At 40.8% G+C, this 22,430-nt stretch overlaps 1 protein-coding gene across 2 annotated transcripts in view; it reads right to left on the bottom strand.

Moving 5' to 3' along the window:
- The window catches only part of USP24 (ubiquitin specific peptidase 24), a 176,996-nt gene that overhangs the window by 5,264 nt on the left and 149,302 nt on the right, over nt 1–22,430 (bottom strand). For both annotated transcript variants that reach the window (XM_054979479.1, XM_054979481.1), the window contains 16 exons: nt 22,188–22,312; nt 19,378–19,519; nt 18,223–18,373; nt 14,242–14,337; nt 13,894–13,997; nt 13,699–13,812; nt 12,128–12,224; nt 11,255–11,371; nt 10,686–10,778; nt 7,589–7,691; nt 7,245–7,366; nt 6,849–6,962; nt 6,086–6,151; nt 4,627–4,693; nt 4,111–4,189; nt 132–207 (listed from right to left, as the gene is read on the bottom strand). In XM_054979479.1, the coding sequence (XP_054835454.1) occupies nt 132–207; nt 4,111–4,189; nt 4,627–4,693; nt 6,086–6,151; nt 6,849–6,962; nt 7,245–7,366; nt 7,589–7,691; nt 10,686–10,778; nt 11,255–11,371; nt 12,128–12,224; nt 13,699–13,812; nt 13,894–13,997; nt 14,242–14,337; nt 18,223–18,373; nt 19,378–19,519; nt 22,188–22,312 (1,666 nt within the window). The remainder of the gene's footprint in view (nt 1–131; nt 208–4,110; nt 4,190–4,626; nt 4,694–6,085; nt 6,152–6,848; nt 6,963–7,244; nt 7,367–7,588; nt 7,692–10,685; nt 10,779–11,254; nt 11,372–12,127; nt 12,225–13,698; nt 13,813–13,893; nt 13,998–14,241; nt 14,338–18,222; nt 18,374–19,377; nt 19,520–22,187; nt 22,313–22,430) is intronic.

The following is a 22,430-nucleotide window of genomic DNA, read 5'->3' as shown; positions in this document are numbered from 1 at the left end:
GCTAATTTTTGCCAATTATAGGCACTATATAAATAAATGTTATTATTTACATTAGCCTGCACTATAGCCATGTGAAAAGATTTTTTAATTTTGTAAGTGGAGGAAAAGTGTCTTGGCTGCAGTTAAATTACCTTTATTTGAAGCCATTGTACAGCCCAACTCCAATGATGTGAATTCTCTTTGAAATAATCTTTAGCAGCAGAGCACCTTTGAGAATTAAAACAAAATGTATCATCAAGAGCCATCCAATATTCAAGAATTGCACTCCTCCCTTTCACACTCTAAGAACTACCTGGCTTAAAAAGGAAACTGTCTGCACCTGCTTATGGCCATCAACTCAAGCCAGTAAGCAGAACAAAACAGATTGGAGAAGGCTAAATATTTCAAATTTATTCGGGCTGAGTACAACATGTAAACAGATATTTACAAAAAAAAATCTCCTCTGCCCTCTCATATAGTAGTAACTTTTACTTGTCACAAACAGCTAGGCAAGTGGCCATTTAGACACTTATTTTCTGTCATAACTTGCAGTGACTGAATACATACAGAATACCCGTTCATTTTCAAACCCTGAAGAAGTGGTGTTAGCAGTTACTGTACATTATTCTTTCTGAGATACTGCTATAGTAGGGATAACATGGTACTTCTGGACCCCTAGTTCTATTTGCTTAGGTGCTAATATGCAAAAAGTGACTAAACATAGGTATTTGTGAATGACTGACTAATATCATTTGTGTGAGCTAGTAACTTTAGTGGATTTATTTACAAAAACAACAAACAGTGATTGCCACATAGATCTTAGCAATCAATATGCACTTGTTTCATCATAAGATTTTCCTATAACTTCCTGTTTTGCTACTTTCTCCTCCAGAATACTAGGTAGCTACTAGCTTTCAGGACAGTGTCTGAACAAGACAGATAGCAAATCAAAGAAAAATAAATGGTGATTGCCACAAGATAAAGCTCAACTAGTGATTTACTGAAGAGCAAAATCTTAGTTTCCATCAGGAAGCAAGCATATTAGCTGGAGAATATAGATGGTAGTGAGGAAGTGACTGCAAATACAAGAGAAAGAAACTGAGTGAAGTAGTAGTAGTCCTATTTCCAGTTCTCTACCTGGCTAAAAGATGAATAATCTGTACCTTTGGGTGTTCCCAAATATCACAAATTTAGATCTGAAATGGTTTCACGTGAATAAAACAACCACAGATCAAAAATGCAATTGAATGCTGACAGTTCCATAAGCTCATTAAAGAAAGCTTGTGATAGATGTAACTAATGTGACACAGCTTTCTGCAGTGTTCTGGATACATGTTACTGCATGTTCACTTAAATGAGGCTCAGAAAAAAAAATCAATTTGGTTTGGATAAACTTCAATAAAGGGCAAATAGAACAAGCCCTTTATGAGATATGAAAAAAATGTGAGTTTTTTGTAGGCCAATTTATCACTGAAAATGTACCCAGATGAGCTGAAAGTGATACTGGTTGGTAAAGCAGGGGGGACTGCTCTGCCCATGTAATATGATGTAGGGCTGAAGTTGACACAATTGGTCAAGAGTTTTATTAAATGTTCAACATTAGTAGAACATCCGATATGGGCAGAAGCAAAGATCTGCTGATCTGGCAAAGCTGACCCACACTTCTGTAACTTCAGGGCTAGGTTACTGCACACACACTTGAAAATGATCCGATGCTCCAATAAGTGTACAATTGCATGCATATTGGCTGGAGACAGGTAGTGGGATGATATTACTCACATCTTGATCCAGGTTCACAGGGTCATGTTTCTGGATCCAATTCAAGATGCTGATATTAAGCTTGCATGACCTCAGGCCTTCCTATTTGAGTGAAATTATAAGCCCCATTATAAGCCCGTGCATCATCTCAGGGTTTCCTTCTCCTGGAGACTGTCATGGTGCAGCCAGGGCTCAGTGACAGTGAAGGCTCCTCAGAGGAGAAGGGGACCTATGAAACCAGCTCAGGGCCGACAGAAGCCAACAAGCAGAATGAGGCACAGGCATGCCAGGACCTACAGCCAGAAGCTGGGTCAGAAGCAACTCCATCCGCCAGCTCTGACCCAGCAGGTGAAGACCAGCAAGCTGCTCCCAGCCCTCCAGGATGACCAGTGCCTGTGGAAAACTGTAGATGCAGACTAAGGGCTGAATTACAAGCAAAAAGGCGCAGTGCATGCTTGATGGCTCAAAGGCAGCTACCTGCAGACAATGATGAGTAGGGGTGTGCACTTCAGGTATCTGATTCGGGAAAAATGCCTGAATCGGACCCGATCCGTAAAGATTTGGGAGTTCCGAATTGGGGCCAGTATGCTGGCCCCAATTTGGAACTCCTGAATCAAAGCTTCCCGAAGCATTTGGATTGCTTTGGGAAGCTTCGGGGCCTGGGGCTCACTTCAGTTGCCAGCTGAAGTTGTCACTTCAGTTGCCAGCTTGTAAGCGGCAGGGCCCTTTCCCTGCAGCTTGCAAGTGGCAGGGCTGTTTAAACTTGGCCCAAACTCCCCCGCCCCCCCACTTATCTGGGCTGACAGGGCCGTGCGGTGGTGGAGGCAGCTCCGGGCCCTCCCACCTCCCCTCTGACCTTGGCGGCGGCAGTGCCTCCAGCCTTCCCCACCGCCCAGCTGGCTGCTGCAGGCAGCGGTGTGGCAGCAGAGGAGCTGCCTCTGGGCTGTCCCAGCCTCGTGAGGGCTGCAGTGGTGGTGGTGGAGGCCCTTCCTGCCCCTCAAATGGCTGCAGCGGCACCGAACGAGGAAGAGGAGGCCCTTCCTCCCCCTCAAATGGCTGCTGTGGTGGGGGCAGAGGAGCCGGCCCTGGGCTGTCCCGGCTTTGTGCAGGCGCCACGGTGGTGGAGGAGGCCCTTCCTGCCCCTCAAATGGCCGTAGAGGCACCAAACAAGGTGGAGGAGGCCCTTCCTCCTGCAGTGGTGGCCTTTTGAGGGGGTAGAAGGGCCAGAGGATGCGGCTCTAGTCTTCCCCGCCCGGCCGTTGTCGGCCCTGCAGGCCAGACCGTCCTGGACTTGTGAAAGCCACCCCCATGGCGGTGGCAGCGGCTCCCTCTGGTGCCCAGCTGATCGGCCTCCCCTCTTCCTGCTGGCCAGGTAAGTGGGGGTGGGTTTGCCCCCCTTCACTTCAGTATGCTCTGAATCTTTACAGAGCATACCAAAGCAAGCTAAATACCAGAATCCCGAAGCAGCTTGCTGCTTCGGGATTCTGGTCATTCCAGATTTTTTCCCACTTCGGGTAAACCTGAAATGGGAAACCCGAATCTTTTGTGGGTACACACCCCTAAAGATGATTCTTTACAGAACTGTGCCTGAGAAGCCAGCTGGGTGCGTGACATATGGGTGTGCAGACTATAAAGCCTCCAGAGACATGCTTCTGGGTGTGGACGCAAAGTGTACATTGAGACGCTGACCTGCTGACACTACCTGATTGATCACTGGAAACCTGACCTCAGCCTGAATGATTCTGAATTTCGGATACTCCTTGGCTTATAAGACTGATAGCTGCAAACGACCGGACTTTGGAATTCCCCTGGCCTTGTTATTCTGAGTAGCTGGAGGAGACTCTGTAACCTGATATCAGAGCCCTGCAGCCAATAGAGAGACCTCCCTACATCCATTTGTTTAATCCTTTTGGTACCATTCCTGTGTTTTTGGAACAGCCTCCCAGGAAGGCCTCTACTCTGGTTCAGTTCTACAGACAATATAAGGCCATCTTATTTTGATAAGACTTTTATGGATAGTAAAGATCTTGCTGATAAGCTATACTGTAGAGGACATTAAAGCTTTTACTTATGTCGCTATCTGTGTGAAGTTGTTAAATTGGTTTTAATGTTTTTGTCAAGTAGCTTTGGCTAGTGATGTAAACTGCCATGAGTCACTAAGTGGAGAGATAAAAATGCTTAATGAATACAAATAAACACAATGCCTGATCTATGGTTTCCTATCATTCTGCACTGACCTAAAAGTCAAGGCTAAAATGAAGTATCAAAAACCTTGATCAAGCCTGTCTTTGAAGGAAATGTCTAGAAACATGTAACCATTGACATAAACAGAGTTCACCAAGTTTTCACTTTTGCTGGCTTACTTTTACTTACTTCTGAGCAAGAGTGACCAAGAATTTGATACACTGATAACAGCGGCTGCTGTCTACGTGGTTACTATGATGCATCAAAGCTGTTAAAAGGAAAGAAAGTTTTTTAAGAAACAGAACTTTAGAAGTGGACTATGCTACAGTGCAAGATAATTAGATACTATGTCTTATGCTTTGCTCAACTTGAAAAACTCTAACCTGAGCTCAACTTGAAAAGCTCAGCTCTATTTCTTAAATAAAAATGCAACAAATCGTAGGCATACCCTCTGGAAATGAAGTACCATTTAAAGATGATTACATGGGCTAATAATATAGCTCATTATTATAAACCCTACAGTTTTTAATCGTTTAATGCTGCCTACTAAAGAAGCAGTAGGCAGAATAAAAAAGATTAAAAGGGATAAAAAAGCACTTCAGTTTCCAAGTGAATAAAACTGAAAATGTAACATTAAGAACAAAATTATTTGTGACTAAGTTCTTTGAATCCTAGCTGCTAACTCCACACAGCAGATTTACTTGCCTAGCAATCCATTTTCTGTTTCAAATGCAAACTTGACCCGTTCTATTTGTAATGGATCTTCAATAACCTGCAAAAAGGGGGGGAAAAGTTTGGCTGATTATAGTGATACTTGGTGTCTAGATTATGGTGAGAGTCTGGCACTTCAGATTTTGTTGCCACATTATTCAGTTAGTGGCACAGAGAGACAAATAACACTGGCCATAATCATGTTTGTTTGGCTAAAGCACAATACAATACTGTAGTCATGAAAGCCAGTGTGGCATACTTGTAAGAGTTTTGGACTAGAATGTGGGAGGGCCCAGGTTAGAATCTCTACTCTGCCATGGAAGCTTGCTGGGTAACCTTGGGCCAATCACATGCTCTCAGCCTAATCTACCTTGAAGGATAGTCATGACGATAAAATGGAGGAGAGTAGAGTACAGCAGCAGCTTTGGGTCCCCATTGGAAAGAAAGGCGGGGTATAAATAAATAAGTAGAAATAGATGTCCACATCTGAGTTTGCTTGTGTGAACTAAAGGAAGTATATTGGTAGAATACTCTGCATAGCATCTTAATTCTTTTCTTATTTCTCCCTAAGCAAAATGTATTTGCCAAACAGCAGATTAAGACTCAGCCAGAGTAAAAAGTAACTTCATTATTAATTACACTGATGCTTATGTAAGAATTAAAGCTCATCTTCAACCCACTGAAGTCAATTTGAATTAAATGCATCAACAGTTCACACAGACAAATGATACGTATATTTAAGTAACACCAAGGTACTGTGCTTTCAAAACTAGACCAATTAAAGAAACAATCTATGTCCTGGGACTGTATCACTTTCCAAGGCAGAGATGAGGGGGGCATGACTGAATGCTTCCTCAAGGTCAAACACATCTTGACTGAGGAAATCTATCAAGTTAGGGAGGAGGCTGTAGCAGTCTTTTCTCTGATATGCTAGGCTTCACATGGGAGAGAAAAAAAGTGCAATTCTATCACCTACACTTTTAAATGATGCTATCCAGCTGAATGAGTAAATGTGCTTAAAGTTTCAAGTTTGGATTATATGTAGGTAAGGGGGATAGTATGCATAATAAGTCTTTCTACTATCTTCTGTAATTCTTATAACGACTGAATGTTACACATTAAAGTGACTTCCATTATGTTATTCTCCTTTACAAAATGGGCCCTAATTAGAAGAGCTAAAATGGGCTGTAGAAACTAGAGCTATGGTCTTAATCAATGAAATCTTCATTTATTCTGAAATAGGTTTAAATCCACAGCTTTAATGGGATCTATCCTAAAACCTTCCCCCTCCTTCCCCTGGTAGCCTCCTGTAATGCCTGAAAAAGGCATTGGTAGGAGGAACAGGCATTCTCCAGGAAAAAAACACACAGGTCAGAATTGACAGGGCGGGGTGCGGGGGGGGGGGGAGTGTCCATCCTTTTCTGTCAGCAGAATGGTAAAAGGATACACTCACCAGTATCTCATGAAGAAGCTGGAAGGTGTTTTTCAGTTCATGAGGTGGAGCAGTTTCCAACTGATTCTGTAAACCAGAGACATACAGAATCAGGTAGGTGGAAAAGTATGTTCATGAGTACTAGGCTGTTAAAAAAATTCTCTGAATTATTTTAACAGGCTACTGGCTACCTTGTCAGAAACCCGTCATCAGAAAAACAAGTTGTTTTACACCTCAGTTACTGCTCATTTTATTTATTTGTGCATTCTTCTTCAAGATTGTTGCAGGAGTGGCAGAAAGGACAATGCATGTAAATAAGGAAAGCAGCTATGTCTATGAAAACACAGTGCAAATGTCCTGCTTTCTGACCCACCCACCCTTTTCTGGCACCTCAGCTAGTTGTCAGGAATCATGAAAGCTATATAATAAAGACACTCAGAATATGAAAACAAACATACGTGATATACACCCTCCCCCAAGATGCATGCTTGTAAATCTATAGAGAGCATGCCAGAACCTCTGCTCATTCCTAAATTTGACAACTATTCTTTTCATACTTTACAAAGCATAAACTCAGTTCTTAAATGCTGAAGAGTTACCATTTAGGGACAGATGATATTATGACAAGGTAGATCATATAAATATTTTAAATAAATATTCTGCGTATTGTCACTCATAAGCATGCACAACACAAAGTTTCACAGAATCCAAACTAATGCTTCAAGCATTGTGTAGAAACACTGAAACAGATTGCTTTGAAGGTTCACTCTGACTGGCCTCTCACCTTAATTAAATGTAGCATGGTAAAGGAGAAGTGCTCATTACAAAAGCAGCAGTGCACCACCATCTCAAGGAGAATCATCAGTGATCCAGTTAGTTCCCTCAAAGCATGCATCACCTAATTATGAAAGAAGAGTCATAAAACTAGGCAGCTAGGTAGTGTTTTAAAGTAGCATTTGCTGAAGACAAGATTTCCTTCCCTACTCTGCAGACTCTATAAGATACCATTTTATAACCTTATTTGGTACTTCTTCACTTGGCTACAACGGTTTTGAAGCATGTAATATTTTATGATCACTAGGCAGAATGGTTGTTTGTTTGTTTTGCAACTCTATTACATCAACAAAATAATCAAATAACCACTTGCAGTTAAAACTGCAGACCTATAATACAAGCTTACCTCCATTAAGTAAGGCTTCCCCTCAGGGAGGAATAGCAAGGCTTCTACTTCTTCATGGAGGGCCAGAAGTGGCCCTGAGGTGGTAATGTCAAGAGGTGAATGCAAAATAAATGCACCAGGAGCTTTAGAGAAAGGGGAAAAAAAACCACATGCATCTAAGTCTTGAAGACATTTATCTCAGTAGCAAATGTATAGCCTTTGCTATATAGTCACTGATAACCAGCACTAGAGTTATTGAGTAAACTGCTGCAGCTTAATTGCTTGATTCTGATAAACAAATGAAACTGTATTATTAAGACAAGTCATCAAACTTGGATTGCTAAGGCAAACCCAGCACTACCTACCCACTTTCCTGTATGAAGAGACATCAGAGTGCAAAACAAGCAACGCCACAGTATTATGGAGGAATCCAAATTCACGTGCTTGTGCTGAACTCCATCTGCGATTCTGTTTTGACAGAAAGGATTTCAAAAAGTGAAAGCAATTTACAAATCTTACTGAAAAGCACACAATAAAGAGCTGCTGTACTCTGACTCAAGAAAATGAATGCTGGAATAAATGTTGTTAGCCTTTAAGGTGCCACTGGACGTGTTTTACTTTACATCCCTGAGCCTAAGAGAACTGCTGAACACCAGCTAGGAGAGGCACAACATTAGAATTCAGGAAGTGTGCTTTATAAGGCATTTGGGAGCTCGTGGGCGGGGGGTGGGGGTGGGCACGGGCAGGGAAAATGCTGGTGAAATGACATACTTGCTCCTGGGCAAGTAACAACTTTGTTCTTATGAAGGCGTGTGATGGAATGGCTTAAATGGAATGGCTGCTGATGGTGTTGGAACATATTGAAATTTTTTTTGAAGCTCTTGATTATCTTTGTACTTGATTATTACTATATTAATAACTGCCAGGATGAAGATTTGAAACGGGTGAATTTGCTGGCTTCCCGTCGCAGTTATTACTCATTACATAGAATTTTACTTGTTGGACCATCCTATGAAGAATTTTGAACTTTGGTATATATTGCACCATTCAGAAAGATAGTATTTGAATTATAAAATTGGTTACTTGTTTAGACATTAATTTGTCATCTATAGGCACAAGCACTTCATATTTATATAAGAAAATTTTTATATAAAAAAATTGTTATATACTTAGCACTTGGCATTTCGTTTGCCTATTGCAAAAGTGTTTTTGACGTGTTGCCTTTCACACATGTAACCATAACGGAATATATGCTTTTAAACATTACATATAAAGAGACTTTTTATAAATTGTATAAAATTACTTTTATTGTGGTATAAAATATTCTCTATAGTAAGCATATCACAGCAACGATTGTTTTTTTGCATTTTGGTTAACATTATATTGCTAGCAGTAACTGCTGACTCTATTCAGTTCATGCAAGAAAAATATTCCTTTACCAACTACCAAATGCACTGTTTTCTAAGGAGAAGCTCATCTCATAGCGAGCCCAGAACTGCCTGAAGAGCTGTCATTACATTATGCTGCACACATTACACCACGATCTTGTTTTAAGCCTTAAGGGCTACTAGATGCTTAGCACTGGAAAGAGGGATCCAAGGGAAGAAGTGGGAGGGAGTCTATCTTTTCTCTAGGCTTCCTGTTAGAATAGGAGGACAAAACCGGATCAAATACCCACTGCCATTTCCTCTGGGTTCTCAAGTCCAAGGCTAGCAGTGGCACTGGCAACTGGAGGGAGGGGGTAGTTGCAAGTTTCCTTTAAACCTCACAAGGAGAGTGTTACAACACTACAAACAAGAATGCAACTAATAGTCTGCTCAGATTATTAGAATGTTCAGCATATCTTGTTACCAGTGTTCCTGCTAACGTGTGCGTGTGTGCAATTGCACACGGTTTCTCACCCCTTCGTGCGCAGCTTCTCATCCAAGGCACAGAGGAGCTTCCTCTCGGGCGGCCCCGCCCTCTTGCTCAGCCTGAACTTCCCACTCTGCAGGTGACTGCCTCCATGGCTGCCACTGCGCTGGTAAGTGATCAGCCACTGCAATCGCCTCCCTTGCTTTCCCTCCCCCCCTCTCGCAGGCAGCAGCAGCTGGGCAGCCTCTCTTCTCAGTGTGTTGCCTGTGAGAGATGGGGGGGAGGGAGTTGAGGGAGAACGAGGAGATCGTGGTGGCTGTAGGCAGTGCTCAAAAGGCCTACTCCCAAAGAGCATGGAGACTGGCAAGCTGAGGCGGGAGGAAAGTGTGCATGTGGCGGCAGTGGCCCCCCGGATGGAGGCCTTGTGAGTGTGGCCCATGGCTCTGGTGAGCGATTGGCCTTCTCCTTCTCCCCCTCCTTCCTTCTCATGGGTGGTAGTGGCTGGGCAGCTTCCCTCCTCAGCATGTCGCTCTCAGTGTTGCAGCCCAGTCAGCAGAAGCTGTCTGAGAAGCTGATTCTTCTTCTTCTTCATCCATCTCTACAACATCACCCGCCTCTACAACATCAAGACAGCACACAGCCTGGCTGGGAGCGTGGGAGAAAGCCAGGTGAGTGGGTGTGGAATGCGTGGGGACCGGCTGCCTCTCTATGCCAATTGCTTCAGGAGGTGGCAGCCGGGCAGCTCTCCCTTCTCCTTGCTGCTGCTTGGTCTGAGGGTCTCGTGGGGGGGGGGGATGTTTTGCTTGGAGGCCCTCAGCAGGGATGGGTGAACAAGTACTAAAACAATGCTCCCTTTGCCTTTTCTCCATTCCCCCATTCCCATCTCCTCTACCCTCAGGTGGCAGCTGTGGCAAATGAGGGCAGGCAGGCTGCAAATAGGGTTTGAGCTGGATGCGCTGCTTGTTTTGCTGCTGCTTGTGGTCTGTCTTTGGGGAAGGGGTGGTAGGGAAGAACCTCAGAGGGAGCCCCTCTCCCCCAGCCAGTGAAGTTTCAGAGGTGTTTTCAAGAAAGGGTGAGAGGAGAGGGTGGCTCACTCCCCTGATGGGAGCCCCTCTCCCCTCATCCTTGATCAAAAATGTCAGATAGGTAGACATAAATATAGATGAAGGTCGGTTCCTTACGGGGAATATGCATTCTAGCTTTTCTCACCTTACGCGTCATGGTTGCAAAGAGATAGGGAGATCAGTCTTTTCTAGCCCCAGTGGTTCCCTATACACACAGGTAATCTAAAAATTCTAATACCATGCCATGATCACTGAAGCAGAAGACGCCATTCTTCCTCATATGGAAGGATTAACAAGCAGCTGGTCTTGAATTGTTATGAGCAAAAAGAGGGTTAAACATACATTAAACATAAATATATAATTTGTAATACAAATGAAAGTAGTTTGTATTTTATGTTTATATGTTTTGTATGTTTGTTGACTGAAATGATTTGTTTTTCAAAGGAGGCATGATCAAAACGTTAATGTAAGGCACTGTTTCCGCTCATGAGTTTGATTTTTGGCTCACAGCACTGCACAGCTTAGAGGGAACATTGCTCGTTACCTGATTATTTTGTCGGTTGGGACCAAGAAGAAAGTTGATCATATGCTTCAAGGCAGAATGCCTGAGGAGGAGATCACAAGCTCTTAAACCCTGCTGTGAAAAGATAGGCAGAACAGAAAGTCACCATCTTTTAGACGCTCTCTAAAGATGTTCTGAAGTAATCTGCATATTTTGATTTGTCACATTATTATTGTTTTAATATTTCATCGTGAAACATTGTCTTACACATTTGATTAAATTCAGCTGTAGTAATCTAAAAAACTCTGAATGGCTCTTTAACACCAGACTGAAACCTGACCCTTTCTCAGCTTTTGTGGCATATTTATATATGAAAGAAAGATGAATGAATGCTCTTAACATTCCTTGGAGATTTATTTATGTCACATGTACAGTACAGTTCTGAGAAACATTCAAAAGTCAATACAGTAATTCTTAAAATGTTATACAATGCAAGTTTTAAATCTGAATTACTAACATTTCTGTATGATAATGGCAATGCTTTCCAAAGTAGCTTATTTTGCCTTGGAACATCTGTAAAACAGTAGTGGGAGGATGGTTATCTGGGTTACCTTTTGCACAAAGTTGTTGAACAAAAAGAAGTACTGGGCACAGTTTTTGCAATTTTCAGGGACATCTTTGTCCAACAGACCAAGCAGCACTCCCACTAACTGGTGCAGACTTTTTAACTGTAAAAAAAATAGAGATAAAAAGACTTTACATTAAAGCAGTACATTAAAGCATTTTACATTAAAGCATTTTCGAACAATGAAAATAAGACACATGCTAAGGTTAAACAAGTATTTTCTTAGGAGATATTAGGCAGTTTATTAAAATGACAACGAAGAAAGAATATTCCACAAAGTTTGCTTACAATAATACTAGCTGGACAGTTTTGCTTTAGTTGCTCATTCTGGATTGCTTCCTTGGTATTTCATTGGAAATTTTTTAAAGAACAATATAGAAGTCAGACAGGACTTGTTCACATGGGTTTCAGCACATGCAACCTCACTATGGGAGGAGTGAGCAATGGTTCAGTAAGTAAAATGCTTAACAGAGAAACTTAAGAAGTTTAGCATAATTTTGCACATAGCAAAACTGACTGTGATGTACAAGTGTACACAAGGAGTAAGACAGAAAATGCAAGTCTCCAACCACTGGCTCCTGAGATTCAAGCACATCACTTAAGCCATATGGGCTAGAAACTTCTTTTCGAAAAGTTAAAACAGTATCTCACAACATTGGATTCACTTTTGCACACAGAACCTTGAACACAGGTCTCTGAGGGTATGGGAGTGAATATTCTAAAAGACTGGTGATGACAGTATAAAAAAATACAAATGAAGAAAAGATCCTAGTAACAAAAGAGCAGCATGCTATAGTTTCAAAGTACAGTCACCAGTTTCACAATTATTAATCACTCATTGAAGTTAAATTTTACTCACCTTATCTTGATAAAACAAGGCACTGTCTAAGGTTTTTTCAAGAATGGTGGCCACAGCAACTCGGACCTCTCTTACACTGCATTCCAGCAGAAAAGTCCTGGAGAGAGATACAAAGACATGGAGTAAAACTGAAAAGGACATGACCATCATGGCACATCTCATTTATCTGTACACCAGTTGAAATGATTATGCTTTTTTCTTATTGTCAAATCCAATGCTAATTTACATTTCTTTGGGACAGTAAAACTGCATTGGCTAACTTTTAATAGCTAGAGTGAAGTTGCCTTACAGAATGTAAATTATGACTCTGGCAGGAATTCTTCAAAATCAGCAGGATTAAACAGCGTAACAATATACTTAGATAAAAAGGAAGCAATAATTGACCGCCTGAAGCGATACAGATAGGCTTTCCACTTGGAAATCATGCAGAGCCAAGACTCATTTGGAACAAGCATGTGTTTCCGCACATAGTTCACTTACTGAATTTGACAAAAGATTTAATATTTATGTCATATATTATTCTTCGAGAAGTTTTCTATAAATAGAAAGTCTTCAGCCTTCCTTACATTTCTTCATCAGCTGCAACATACTTCCAAAGTGACACTTTGAACACTAAAGAATATCTTTTCTGAGCACAAATTTAAATGTCACAGGATACTTTAAAGTACAGGACTATGGTTTGGATCCTACACATGCAATGTACAAGGCATTCATAGATGCAGGTATCTTCTGCCTCTTCCCCCCAATGTTCCCTGAGATCTCCAAAAGTCTGATGTGGAGGACAAGGCCTGCAGTGAGAAGAGAGAATGGGCAGTTACCCATCCTCACTCCATTGGTTCTACTGGCAGAAGAGGAAGTGGCATTTCATTTGATTCTCTTGCCTCACTGCAGCCCCCTATGACATTTGTTCATGAGGTTCCCATAGCCTCCATCAGCTGGGGCAAAAGGGAGGTGAGAAAGATCTGCATCTGTGAGCACTTTCCAGACATGATGTTTACATACTACTGAGTTTAATTAGAAATATGAGGACAGTAATTAATACTAGCATTGCTATATTCCCTAATTTTATCAAGGAAGTAATCTTGTTACTTAAAAAAAAGATAGTACAAGTTTTTCATAGTGGCACAGCATTATACCTTATGCATATTAAGTAATTTCTTTAATTTACAAATGGTCACCTGATTAAAAGCTGTGAAACTGAAATCTAATTTTGCAGAAAACACTTAAACTATATTTTTGTTTCCACAGAAATCTTTCCCTAGTTAGTCATTATTAATAATAATAGTAACACTGCCTTGTTCACTACTCTGGGTGGGGTACTAATCTGTCTAGAAAAGCAGTATATAAACACAGTTACTATTATTACTGTTGTTGTTATGAAATCCAACATGTGAAATTGTGGCATAAGCTGCCTAGTTACATGCAGAAGTAGTCAGTATCTATATGCAAAACAGAGTGCCTAAATAACAAAATACTGAGTGCAAAACCGAAGAAGGGATACTATTGCTTTTGGTTTATTTAACATAAGACATCTATTATCCAGAAATCGGTGAACCTGTATTGATACTTACTTTATGAGCTCCCGGCCTTCTGGCCCAACAAAATATTCTACCAACCACTGACAAGCATCAAAACTTTTAGAGACCAAAGCATCAATGGTTGCAATCCATTCTTCTGTATCAACCCTTAAAAACAAATACAGCAACATCAGCAATTTTTGTTATATGCCTTCCCTGTTCAGTAAGTACCTTCACATGAAGCATTACCTGAGCTTTTTCTTAGTTCGCAGATATGTTTGGAAGAGGAACTGGACTGCTAGCTGTAAACTCACACTTGCCATAGATGGGTAGTAAGAGTGTTTTAATTTTGTCTGAGAAAGAGAGAGACTAAGTCATACATGGTCACGAGAATTGTTTTAGCTAAATTTCTTAAAACACAATTATTAGATAGACAGGACCTCAAATGTTACCAAGACAACCATTACAATGACAAGGGAAGATGAAGAGGATTCCCTGAGGCTGCCACTCAATGTGCTTAGAAAAATGTCTGGTGGATTTCCTTTTCCATGAACACCACAGAGTTCAGCAAAACAGAAGATTAAATTCACTACTCACAGCATTTAATGAAGCCAGTGACAGGACAAAACTAAAATAATCAGTGCTGTAGACATCTCTATTCTTCATAAATTTCAGGTTTTCATCCCTCACCATCTATAAAGACAGCATGTTGTTGTTTTTAGCAATAAAAGCCAAGGGAAAAGTTTAGAATCTCTAAAACTTACACTGTTAGTTTGCAGTTTTTAGAACTTACATATTATTCTTAGAAAAGCAACACACAGTAATAAGCAGGTGTGATTTCTCCACTTCCCCCCTTCTGCCTGAAATGTACCATGGAATGCTGCTATCAGGGGACCGAGGATCCCTAAGAGCAGCATGAGGGAGATGTTGAAGGACTGCCACAGCAAGTGAAGAATCAGCACAAATCACATTCCTCAGTCCAATGTTAGGAATCATCAGGAAGGAAGAATGATACCACTGTGAAAAAAGAATACTGTGTGTCCTTCTGATTTAGCTATCTCAAAAATACTGTAGAATTCTGGACGAGGATGTGAAAAGATTATTCATTAAATTTGCAGATGACACCCAAGTGGGATGAGTAGCAAATATCCTTGAAGACAGGGATAGAATTCAACAAGATCTGAACACACTGAAAAGGTGGGGATATTTAAATGTGATTTAAGATGGATGAGTGCCAGGTTCTCCACCTGGGTAACAAAAATGCAAAGCATGCATACTGGATAAGGGATATATTCCTGGGTAGCAGTGTGTGTGTGTGAACAAGATCTAGGGATATGGGTGGATGGAAAACTAAATACGAGCAGTCAGTGTGGTGCAGAAGCAAAAAAAGGTAAATGCAATCCAAACCACAGGTTATATCCAAATATCCAAATCACAGAACATCACTGTCTCACTATATACTGCATTGGTTAGGCCCTACCTGGAGTACTGTGTGCAGTTCTGGAGACCTCACTTCAAAAACGATGTGGACAAATTGGAACAGGTGCAGAGGGCTTGGTCTCCAGGATGATCAGGGGCCTGGAGACCAACCCCTATGAGGAAAGACTGAAGGACCTGGAAATGTTCAGTTTGGAGAAGAGGAAGTTGAGGGGAGACATGATTGCTCTCTTTAAATATTTAAAAGGCTGTCACTTAGGGGATGGAAGGGAATGGTTCCTGTTGGCAACAGAGAATAGGACTCGCAATAATGGATTTAAACTACAGGAGGGAAGGTACTGGCTGAATGTTATGAAAAACTTCTTCAAGGTAAGAGTAATTTAACAGTAGAACCCGCTGTCTAGGGATGTGGTGGGTGCTCCCTCACTGGCAGTCTTCAAGGAGTGGCTGGATGAATATTTGTCAGGGATGCTTTAGGCTATACCTGCATTGGGCAGGGGGTTGGACTATGTGGCCTGTAAGGCCCCTTCTATGATTCTATTTATTGGGGAAAAGTATACAAAGTGGCAACTAAAATTACCAAAGGAGATTGCAGAAGTGTTGAGTCATTTATTAAAACGGACCAGCACGTGGCTTACAACAGACATTCTTCACAGAAAATCTCAACTTCAAAATCACTGCCGCAACGTTTTGCAGCTACCATTAATTTAAAAAGCTTTAAAAGTGCTCCAGCAATGGCCATTTCCCAAGTAAGCTACAAGAAGAGACTCCAAATTAAAAGTAATATTTTCCTGATTACAAGGAGTGAGCACAAAAATCAGGTTACTGCTCTAATCCAAAAGGACATTCTCAAGCCCTGTTTTGTCTCTTTAGTTCGCTGTATTTCATTTGCAGGGAAGGGGAAGAACCATTGCTGAAAGGAAAGTGAACCTATTTTCTCTTAATCACTGCAATAAACACTACAGATTTACACAGTAAAAATGGTCTTTAAATGTTACATTAATAACCATTAAGAAATGCGAGTCGTGCAATAATAAATGCTTGGTACATAAGCAAAAGAAATACGTATTAATATGAACATCAATATGTATTTTTCTCAGCGCTTTCAGCACTACCTTTCAAAGCACTTCCTGTACATCACTGCAGTAATCCTTATGATTGGTGGTGGAGAGCCCTCAAGTCATAGCTGACTTATGGTGACCCCTGTCTGAGTTTTCATGGTAAGAGACTAATTTAGGTGATTTGCCATTGCCTACCTCTGCAACCCTGGTCTTCCTTGGATGCCTCCCATCCAATTATTAACCAAGGCTGACTGCTTAGTTTCTGAGATCTGATGAGATCAGGCTTACCTGGGCAATCATTATAATTACCTTGTAAGAAAAGCTGGCATTATTAGCCAGAGGCTCCTCTGATTTGGAGAGCCTCATTACTAGTAACTAGGGGTGTACACAGGAAAAAAAATGGTTGATTTGGTTTGGTAATACCAAACTGGGGAAAAAACTTGGAATCTGGGGAATATCAAATTCATTCTTCAGTTGGTTTGGTAATACAGAGCAAATTTGGTAAAATTCAGCTAATCGTTTCCTATGGGGAACTCTGTCTGGAAATTTCCAGTGGCCAGGGGGTGGGTCATTTTTAGACCAAATTTCACCAAATTTGCAGGGGACCTACTCCTAACTGCCCTCTAATGACCCCCTATATTTCATGAAGACTGGACCCCTAGGAGCTCTTGTATGGCCCACCAAAGACAGTGCCCCCAGCCACCTCCAATATCCATTATTCCCTAAGGGGAAAACCTACAACTAGCCTATCCTAATTTAACTCCGATCCTAATTTAACTCCTTGCAGCAGTTTTAAAAAGGCACTCTCCTTGAGAATCCCATTGGCCAGAGAAGGACAGCTGCTGCAAGGATTTGCCACTCACCCCCCCCTCCCTTCCCCTTCTGCCTCTGACTTACTCCGCCTCCCTTCTCACCCCACATTTGGTTCAAAATAGCAGGAAGCAGTGTTTCTTTGCTGTTGCTTACTGAAGGAACAGCGCTGCCACGCGTATCGAAGTTTACTGAATTTTATTTGGTAATGTTAAATTTGATGTTACCTAATTTATTCGGGATTACAGATTTAAGTTTGGTAATACCGAATTTTACCAAATCAGGTAAAATTTGGTATTTTTGCCAAATTTTGAACCCAAATTGCACATCCCTAGTAGTAACCACCTGTGAAAAGGCTGTTGGGGGTCTTAGAAGGCTGCTCAGTAGTGCTTTGCAATATCCCTTGGAGCATGACGCTAGCTGCTTGTTCTGCCAGATACCTTGCTCCACATCTCATGTCTAGCAGCTGGCTGGGTATCTTAAGTGGTATCTCTCCAGTAAGACAAGCTCTGAGGCAGAGTGGGCTAGAGGAAAAAAATCCCTCTTGAAGTTACCAACTATTAAGCTGTAATTTTCCTAGAAGCTTTGATGAGGAAAGACATAAGGAGCAAAAAGTTAGAGAGCTGATAAGGAGAACAGAATATTCTAGAAGTTCTGAGGAGGGAAAGACAAACAGAACCTAGCTGCAGAGCACACAGAACTGGAACTGAGATTTTTCCTCCTACGGACTGAGATGTAAGAATCAGCTAATTTGCATAGTCCTGCCTACAGAACAAGTGAGAGTAATATGGTCTGGGCTACCCTTTTCCACAAACAGAAAAAAGTTTGTAATGGAATGAACCAGTGTCATGTTTCTTCTAGCTTTACCTCCTTTATTCTTTTTTTGGAATTTTTACATAAAAATATATGTTGATCCTCACAGTTTAATTTCTCTTTATAAAGAAGTAATTGAAGTAACCAGTGCTGCTCATCTCTTTTTTCTTTTGGGGGTTGGGTCTTTTGCTTCCATTTTGTTCTATTTTCACCACTTCAACTGCATTCATGTTATCAAGCAGCGTACGTTCCTAGGTATTGTTATTCCTTCCTCAGACAGAAAAGTATGATAGCCATGTAACCTGAACACACATTAATGTTTCAAAAGTACATCCTATCAAAAGCCTTAACTTGAGGAATTTCTATATTCCATCAATTTTCAAGCTGTAATTATTTTTTTAAACTTGTGAAAACTGGAGGCTTCTAAAATATATCCAGCTATCATTTGTATTATTACCTGATATATCCGAACTGGCATTTTCTCTACAAATAAACCCTTTTTTTCTCCTTTTTTAACTAGCTTGGTCAAGATGGACAGACGATCATTACTGGGTCTATGGGGGCGAGGTGATGACTGTGGTGAGATTTCTGGTGAAGATGGTGCAGATCTGAGAAAAATGCATGCAAGGGTACAAATGTTAAAATACAATCTCCAGGCTGCTTGAAAATGTAACTTGCAACTGTTAAACAATACTCAATTGTTATTCATCTCCTATCATTTAGAAAAATTTTATTATATGGAGTCAATATGTCAACACCAGGCTTAAATGGTGGCCTCTGACTCATGTTAAGGCATTCCATAGGCTCTGCTTCTACTTGGTAAGGGAAGCCACGCTGTTTTTTCTTATAAGAGGCTGCTCCATGGGATGCAGGAATGCATTGTAGAAGTACGATGAGTTAACTGTTTGGTTATAATCATGAGATATTTTCTTCTGCTAGAGGTGTTTTTGTAGTACCCTCTTTATTTCCTTATATGATTTTCATGTAACTATAACATGAAAATAGGTTTAACAATGAGATAATGAAAAAGCAGAAGCAAGACAAAACTATGTTGACAACAGCTATGCTGGCCACCAAAATGACATGGGTAATTCAAGTTTACTGAGGCAAGTATTAACACTGAGGAAGACATGTTGCAGATACTTCAAGGTTAAGTCTTCAAAAAATTTCAGTATAGATTAGTGCCACAATCAGAGCATTTAATAAAGTCAGTGTTATTATTATCCCCACAATACAGCTGGGGAGTTGGGGCTGAGAACAGTGGCTTACTCAAGGCCACCTGCAGAATTCATGGCAGTAGTGGGAGTTGAACCCACAGAGTGCTAGCTCAGAGCCCAGCCACTTAACCACTATGCTACTACAACCCTTTCCTATATATACACCTCTCTAGTAAACTTTTCAGCTTTCCCTTGACCCATAAAACATAAAACATTTTCTCAGAAGTCATTCTGAACCAAATTTCTAAAAATAGTAGTAGCTGAAATTCTACAGGCTTCCCCATGGAACAAATCACCTTCTGATTAAAAGCTAATTTTATTTTAAGGCAGAACACTAGTGAAGAATTTGCTTGTCCATGAATCAAATACATAAAGTCATTGGCAGGAAAACTTACAAAGAGAGATCCTCTGCTTCCTGACGCACAACACTAACTCGGCTTTTCTTGGGCAAGACAGGAGAGTTCTGATCAGACACTCTCTGATAAAAGAGCATGTAGGCATTCCAGTATCGACGACGAACATCAGGATATGGGTTTGCTGTAAAGAAACTGAATTACCTGACTCCTGAAGTAGAAATATAGGTTCAACTGCAACTTTTATTTTTATTTATTTTATCATACCCTTCCTCCAAAGAGCTCGGGGCAGTGTACATGATTCCTCCCTCTTTCATTTCATCTCTAATCACTCTGTAAGGTAGCTAAGGCTGTGAAAGAGCAGTTGATTCAAGATCATTCTACAGTAAGTGGTGATTCTGTCAGAGTAAATATATTTTAATCTCAAAGAGGTACAGACAGCACTGGTAGTTAAGTGGTCCACAAGCAGGTCAGAAAAGGATATCATATACGCGTTGTAAGTAGTAACAATGTTTCACATTCCAAAATCATGGGATTGTGCTGCGGCTCAGTGGAACAGCATCTGCTTGGCATGCAGAAGGTCCCAGGTTCAATCTCCCATATCTCCAGTTAAAGGATCTGGCAGTAGGGGATATGAAGGACATCTGCTTGAGATCCTGGGATGCCACTGCCAGTATGAGTTGACAATACTGACCTTGATGGATCAAGGGTCTGATTCAATATAAGGCAGCTACATATGTAAATATGGAGGGCATGTTTCTTGATCCTTTCACATATTCTACCTGTTCTCAAGGAAGTCACATTCATGTAGGAAATAATGTATTACATGTTTATTTCAGTGTGCATGTTCCCCATAAAGAAATGCTCTCTCTGGTTAGGAAAACTGGAGGTGAGTGAGTATGTATGTAGCAACCTTTATACCAGACATGTTGTTAAGAACTCATCTGGCCAGAATAAGATGAAGATTATAAACAGGATTGTTTGTATTCCACATTTTTACAAGCATGTAAAGCAAAGACTTCGTTATACATCCTTAGAATAATCTCAGCTCTTTTAAACAGAATGTAAGATTTTGGTGAGCACTGGTGCCTGATGCAGGCCTGAGTATGTGCAGGGAACATTGAAGGAGGCCTGCAAAGACACAGGAAGGGCATCAGAAGCATTTCCAGAGGACAGGACTTCATTGCCTTCTCCAAGTGGCTAGTAATAAGAAAAAGGAGCCAGCTAGCTTTGCACAGAAAAAAAAGAGGCAAGACAGCATGGCCTGCCTGGGACTAGCTGCCATTTGGCTTCATGCTGTGCCAGAACTTCCTCCTGCAGCAGCCATCCCATCCAGTCATTACTGAAAAGTTATTTACATTATCTAACTTCCTGAATGTGCTCGTGTTTGCACTTCCCCTTCTGTCTCCTGTTCCTTCTGTGTTGTATTTATCATACTGCGCTTTAAACTGCCTTGAATGTAATAACAGTATCAAGTAAATATCGTATCAAGTAAACAAGTCATGCCATTTCAAAATGTAAGACTTCTTGACACAGAACTTGGATTTCTTTTTAGTACATCTGTCTGATTATATGCAGCAGATCTGCATTAATATTGATAGACTGCAAGTTTTGCTAGGTTGCCAAGACTATGTAGAATACACCATATTACTGTTTTTAATCACTATATGGGTTTATTGTATTATTTCAGTTGTGAGGGGGCCTTGAGCAGGTCTATGAAGGGATGGCATAACCTTTTTCTTAACAAACAAATAAATTATTGGCATGGTGTAGTGATTAAAGTGTTGGACCAGGATCTGGACACCTAGGTTCAAATTCCCAGTGAGCCACAGCTCATTGGGTGACCTTGGACCAGACACACATTCTCAGCCTAATCTACTTCACAGGATTGTTGCCATGAAGATAAAATGGAAGAGGGGAGAATGATGTTATAAGCCACTCTGGATCTCCATTGGGGATAAAAACTATATAAATATATAAAATAAGGATTTTCAATGCAATAATGTAATAAATTGAATGAATGAAAGCCTGCCCTCAAGTAATAGTTGAGTTATGGCGAGCCCTGGTGGGTTTTTCATGGCAAGAGATTAACAGAGGTAGTTTGCCATTGCCTGCTTCTGCAGCCCTGGTCTTTGTTGGATGTCTTCCATCCAATTATTAACAAAAGCTTAGCTTCTAAGATCTGACAAGATCAGGCTCTCTTGGAAGATCCAGATCAGGGCAATGTAATAAATTAGGATATAGCAAATCAGACTCTCTTCATTTAGAGCCCATATTGAAATATATATGCTAGAGGGCAAAACTTAAATTGCTTAGTTAAAGAGTAGAAGTATAAACAATGTGCCTGACATTTTCTGAAAAGAGACAAATTGATAAAGTCGCATTTATGCAGTTTTAGAAATTTGAAATCACACACTCATCTTTGAAAAACCTTGTTGTATACACTAAGAAATCAAAGCATAAAGAATACATGTAGGCTTCCTTTTTATGTTTCTTTTATCTTCATCAGATTTTCAAAGTTCTGCATAGTTTCAAACAATGAAAGCATTTTGGAGTTATTTTTATATGGTCTATTCCAGGTGGACCTGGAGATCTGGAATTATAACTGACTTCCAGACAACAGAGATTGGTTCCCCTGGAGAAAATGGCTTCATCGGAGAGTGGAATGTATGGCATCACATCCCTGCTGAGTCTCCTCCCCTCCCCAAACCCTGTCCTCCCCAAGCTCCACCCCCAAATCTCCAGGAATTTCCTAACCCAGAGCTGGCAATGCTAACAACAAATGAAACCCCAAGACTAGAAAGTTCTAAATGTAATTGAAAGTGACAGATAAACTCCAAATTAATACTTACACTGATCATAAACTTTGGGTCTATACTCTCCACCAAAGCATTCATACTCCAAAGTTTCATCATTCAACTCAAATTCTTCAACAACAGTATCGTTAAATTTGTACCATTTTCCTTTTCCGCACCCCCTGGGGTAACATAAAGACAGGCACTGTTAGCTGCTAAGTTTGAAGGCTTACACATCTCCTACTAGATTCCTAATAACTTTCCAGCTCTCATAGTTACTGAAGAGATCATTTACAGTGA

This window comes from Eublepharis macularius, chromosome 5 (genome assembly GCF_028583425.1).
Source record: "Eublepharis macularius isolate TG4126 chromosome 5, MPM_Emac_v1.0, whole genome shotgun sequence".
NCBI classification, from domain to species: domain Eukaryota; kingdom Metazoa; phylum Chordata; class Lepidosauria; order Squamata; family Eublepharidae; genus Eublepharis; species Eublepharis macularius.
This window is presented reverse-complemented; position numbering and strand designations above follow the sequence as displayed.